Source organism: Pelophylax lessonae (assembly GCF_965119305.1).
Source record: "Pelophylax lessonae genome assembly, chromosome: 4".
Lineage (NCBI taxonomy): Eukaryota > Metazoa > Chordata > Amphibia > Anura > Ranidae > Pelophylax > Pelophylax lessonae.
Window position 1 is genome coordinate 390692177 of NC_138771.1, and position 6000 is coordinate 390698176.

The window sequence follows — 6000 nt, forward strand, 5'->3', positions numbered from 1 at the left end:
AGCCAGGCCAACTATTGCGATTGTTCTTCCGCAGTGGCCAAGCTATACGCCCACAGTACGTACAGGAGGTGGTGGACTATATTACCAAACACTCATCATCGTCATCATCAGCAACTACAGTGACCTAGGCAGAGAAAAGTGGTCAGTCTTCTGCAGTTGGCAGAGCAAATAAAGAGGAGTCCATGTCCACCTCAAGTCCTCCCTTAGACCCAACTTCAGACATGGCAGAGGAGTCAGCTGAGCTGTTTGACCACAGTGTCTGCCATCTACTCCAGCCTGATGCTCAGTCCTTTATGGAGTCTGATGTTGGGTCTGAGGTTGAGGAGGAGGCAGAGCAAGCAAGAGGGGAGAGCAGATGGCCCACTCCATCTAAGGCCGCACCTGTTATCTCCCGACCGGGCCATGCCTGATGCTCAGTCCTTTATGGAGTCTGATGTTGGGTCTGAGGTTGAGGAGGATAGGAAGCAGAGCAAGCAAGAGGGGAGAACAGACATCCCACTCCATCTAAGGCTGCACCTGTTGTCTCCCGGGCCACTATACAAACCTCTTCTTGCTGGGCCTTTTTTGAGACATCTCATGCAGATCGAACAGTTGCGATCTGCAAGATTTGTCATAAGGGAATAAAACGTGGCAAAAATGTCAACCACTTGGGTACAAGCTGCCTAACCAGGCATTTGACAACCCAAGACTTGACCCGTTGGCAGGAGCATTTGAAGAACCCGCAAAAGGGCCAAAGATCAGTCAGTCGGCCTCCTAGTACTCGCGCTCCTCCTTGTGCTCCACCTGCACATCAGTCTGTCCCTGCTATAGTCACTCGTCACCTGTTGGCAGCCTCCACTGACAGGGATGATGATATAGCATGCAGTGTCGCATCTACCTCCAGCACAACACCAGCTGTAACATCTAGACGGCAAATTTCGATTCCACACATGCTGGAACGAAAAAAAAGTATACTCCCCGCCACCCACATGCCCAGCGTCTAAACAGTAGTTTGGCAAAACTACTGGCTCTGCAACTCTTACCATTTAACCTGGTAGAGTCTACTCCCTTCTGCGACTTTGCAAAATGTGCAGTTCCATAGTGGCAGGTGCCAAGTCGGCATTACTTTGCCCGTAAGGCCCTGCCATCCCTATACCAACATGTGGAAGGCAATGTAGTGTTGTCCCTGGCCAAGTCAGTCAGCCGTAAGATACACCTGATGGCTGACACTTGGTCAAGCAAACATGGGCAGGGATTGTAGCCAGAGCTCGGTGCTGCAGCCAGTATTGCCCCCACGTCTGTAAACAGCTGGTGGTGTCGCTGATCCGGGTAGATCGATCACTTCTACCCCCTCCTGTTCCTCCTCCTCATCCTCCTCCATGCCCTCCTCTGCAGCATGGTCCTTTGAATATGATGAGGTACCACGTAAGCGCTCAAAGGGCCATTCTATGTCTCAGGCCAAAAGGTGTCATGCAGTTCTGCAGCTTGTGTGTCTAGGGGACAGGCAGCACACTGCCCCTGAGATTCTTGGGGCTCTGCAGGCACAGGCCCAGAGGTGGTTGACACCACGCCAGCTGCAGCCAGGAATGGTGGTTACCGATAATGGGTCAAACCTCCTGGCTGCCCTTCGGCAGGGATTTGACCCATGTGCCATACCTGGTGCATGTCCTGAATCTCGTGGTACAGCGGTTTTTGAACTCGTACCCGGGAATGCAGGATGTGCTAAGGATGGCAAGAAGGGTGTCCAGTCCCTTCAGGCGGTCGTACAGTGCCACTGCATGTTTGGCCGAAGTGCAGCACGAGTTTCACCTGCCGGTACAACGCCTCGTCTGTGACATGCCCACCCGCTGGAACTCCACCTTGGCTATGCTGCAGCGCCTGTACACGCAGCAGAGGGCCCTCAATGAATATCTTTGCGAGTATGGCACCAGCACTGGCTCAGCACGCCTGGGCTTTTTTTCACCACGGCAGTGGCTTTTGATTAGGGATGCATGCGCTGTCCTCTCCCCATTTGAGGAGGCCACAAGGATGGTCAGCCGGGACAGCGCATGCATCAGTGACACCCTACCGGTACTTTTGTTGGAGCACACTCTGCGTGGCATTATGGACAGGGCACTGGAGGCAGAGCAGCAGGAGGAAGAGGAGGACTTCCTTGCCTCTCAAGGCCCCCTTTATCCTGTGATTCCTGGTGCCATTATGCCTAGCTCCCAGAGGCCCGAGCAGGATCCAGGGGTGGAAGAGGAGGAGGACGATTCTTCGGGAACTTTTGCAGGCTTGGAGGAGGAGGAAGACATGCGGCAATCTGCAAGGCCTAGTTTGACTCCCTTGGGACACTTTGGAGTAGTATGTGGCTGGGAGGAGGAGGAGCACGTTCAAGATCATTTCGTTTGAGTGACCCCGAGGAGTCAGCTTCTCAGACCTTTGCAAATTTGCGACGCATGGCAAACATCATGCTTCAGAGCCTGCGAAAGGACCCCAGAATCAAGGCCATTAAAGAGACTGACCACTATTGGTTGGCCACCCTACTTAACCACCGGTACAAGTCAAAAGTCTCTGAGCTTTTCCCATCCACCCAGAGAGTCCACAGGATCAAATCCCTTGAGGACAGTCTCAAGAGGATTCTGGTGAACACGTTCCCTGACTCCCATAGGGTCCAGGGGCAGGGACAACATACCATGGACTCTACTGCAGGTCACGAGAGGAGCGTTGAAGAAGGCGTGCGGTTGACGGATACCTTTTCGGTCTTTTTTTTTATTCCTCACCGCCCAGGCCTCTCAGCTGACATTGACAGCGTCTGCATCACATGGTGGACGATTACGTCAGGGCACAAAGTAACAGAGGGCTTTTCATGTGAGGAATCCGATCCACTGGCATACTGGGTCTTAAGATTAGACCACTGGCCAGAAATGGCCCAGTATGCCATGGAGTTGTTGGCCTGCCCTGCTGCCAGTGTCCTATCGGAATGGGCATTCAGCTCAGCAGGAGGATTCGTCACAGACCATCGAACAAGACTCTCCACCGACTCAGTCGACCGTTTGACATTCATTAAAATGAATCAGTCATGGATATCAAGCTTTGATGCACCTGATGCAGACCTTGTAGACTAGTCTATCATTGCGATGTGGCAGCTGAGCCTCAGTTTAAGCCTGGACCAGGGTGCCACCTTCCAACCCTCCTCTCATTCTGTTTAGGTTCAGAGAACCTCATTTTAGTTTCCACTAGAAAAGATTTTTTTTTTGGCCTTCTCCAGTTCTTTGGGCTTACGGTGGGGAGGCTCCGCCAACACCAAAAATACCATGTTTGCGCACCTGTGGAACAGGTGCACACCTTCATAATTTTTTGGCCTTCTGCAACACCAGCTCTTTGGGCTTACGGTGGGGAGGCTCCACCAATACCAAAAATACCATGTTTGCGCACCTGTTCCACAGGTGCACACCTTCATAATTTTTATGCCTTCTTCAACACCAGCTCTTTGGGCTTACAGTGGGGAGGCTCCGCCAACACCCAAAACATAATGTTTGCTCACCTGATCCACAGGTACACATCATCTTAATTTTTTCGCCTACTTCAACACCAGCTTTTTGGGCTTACAGTGGTATGGCTCCGCCAACACCCAAACAACAATTTTTGCGCACCTGTTTCACAGATGCATATCATTGCAATTTTTTTCCTTACTAAGGCAATTATTGCCTTCATGACCAGCACTTTCGTAGGGTTATGGTGTCAAGGCATCATCGGCACCACCAAAGGCCCAATTTTTAAGCATCCTTTACTTCTATTCTCTAATCTTGTTCACTGTGCACTACTTTGTGGCCCCTACCCCTAACCCTAACCCTCAATGTATCCGTGCATATATGTCTGTTTCTTGTGAGAATTAAAGTTAAAGTGCACCAAACACCATTTTACATGAAATAAAGTGCATCTACATACATCTTTTGACTTCTTGAAAACATTTGGTTTTCAATAACCCCATTGTGAAAATACACCCGGTAATTATATCCACATTTAAAGAGACAGCACCTTTTTTAAAAAAAAAAAACTCTAATCTTGTTCCCAGTGCACTGCATTATGTCCCCATCATACACATTGGCTGTGCAGTTGATTAGGAGCAAAAGAAAGGCGCGGTTAAGCAAAAAAGTCATTTTTGAAGGTTTGGCATGCTATAATTCTGGTTCTGGACATGCTACAGAGCTGAAACTTCACAGGTACACTTTTTAGACCCCCAGACACTAAATCCAAAGAAATCTCATTTTTTTTTTCAATAATTTTTTCAATAATTGGCTCTCTATCAAAAACGACAATTTTTAAGAACTTTTTTTGCCTGATTCATAGTCCCTGGGGCATGACCCAGAACCCTAGGCACATTTTAGGGGCATTTATTAGGTTTTAGGGCCTCAAAATGTTTTTTTTTTATTCCCGAATTGCAATGGGGTCCGGGAATCCGAACCTAACTTTCGGGAAATTCGGGTGTTCTGGTCGAACCAAACTTTTCAAAAGTTCGATCATCCCTACTGGGGAGCTACAGTTCATTGATGAACTGTAAATGAATGCCAGCATGTACTGTGACATACTGAAGCAGAGCATGATCCCCTCCCTTTGGAGACTGGGCCGCAGTGCAGTATTCCATCATGATAACGACCCCAAACACACCTTCAAGGTGACCACTGCCTTGTTAAAGAAGCTGAGGGTAAAGGTGATGGACTGGCCAAGCATGTCTTCAGACCTAAACCCTATTGAGAATCTGTGGGGCATCCTCAAAAGGAAGGTGGAAGAGTGCAAGGTCTCTAACATCCACTAGCTCCTTGATATCATCATGGAGGAGTGGAAGAGGACTCCAGTGACAACCTGTGAAGCTCTGATGAACTCCATGCCCAAGAGGGTTAAGGCAGTGCTGTAAAATAATGATGGCCACACAAAATATTAACACTTTGGGCCCAATTTGGACATTTTAACTTAGGGGTGTACTCACTTTTGTTGACAGCAGTTTAGACAATAATGGCTGTGTGTTGAGATATAATAAAATATTTTCAAAAATGTGAGGGCTGTACTCACTTTTGTGAGATACTGTACCAGTGATGGTGAACCTTGGCACCCCAGATGTTTTGGAACTACATTTCCCATGATGCTCATGCACTCTGCAGTGTAGTTGAGCATTATGGAAAATGTGGTTCTAAAACATCTGGGGTGCCAAGGTTTACTATCACTGGTATATACAAAGTGGGCCGCACACCCACACAAACGTGCTTTGTAAAAACCAAGAAGATTATAGCTGTTACAATAATACATATTGTGTATCATTTAATTTTATTTTAGGCTTATATGTTGAAACTCTAAAAACAAGCAAGTGATTTTTGAAAGGAGTTTTGTGTTACATTCATTTTTTATCTCAGTTATATGTCTTTGTCAGTGTTGGCAAAATATTTCTTCTGTTTCATTCTAGTCTGAGCTAAAATACCAAGAAAAAGGACCAGAAATCAACATTTCAGTAAATTAGAATAAAGGATGGGAACTGAACTTTTTTTTGGTAAGGTGATGCCTCGTGTGTCAAATATGTTTATAAATGTACGCACAAAAAAAAAAAAAATAACTTAACATTTATCTGAGCATGATGCTTTTCAGATATTATATATTTTCTTTTTTACTATTATTACAATATTTTTTTTTTTTTTTTTACTATTATTACAAATATTCTATTCTTTACATATTTGTTTCAGCAAAATCAGAGATTTTATATTTTGTGAATTTTTCTTTATTAATTTTATATACAGCTGCAAGAAAAAGTATGTGAACCCTTTGGAATGATATGGATTTCTGCACAAATTGGTCATAAAATGTGATCTGATCATCATCTAAGTCACAACAATAGACAATCGCAGTCTGCTTAAAATAATAACACAAAGAATGAAATGTGGCCATGTTTTTATTGAACACACCATGTAAACATTCACAGTGCAGGTGGAAAAAGTATGTGAACCCCTAGACTAATGACCTCTCCAAGAGCTAATTGGAGTGAGATGTCAG

General features: G+C 46.1%; 1 protein-coding gene across 1 annotated transcript in view; it reads left to right on the forward strand.

Moving 5' to 3' along the window:
* SLC4A9 (solute carrier family 4 member 9) overlaps nucleotides 1-5498 on the forward strand; it is a 1068229-nt gene extending 1062731 nt beyond the window's left edge. The window contains 1 exon segment of the mRNA XM_082254102.1: nucleotides 5420-5498. Within this exon segment, the coding sequence (XP_082110228.1) occupies nucleotides 5420-5473 (54 nt within the window). The 3' untranslated portion in view covers nucleotides 5474-5498.
* Nucleotides 5499-6000: the final 502 nt, after the last annotated feature.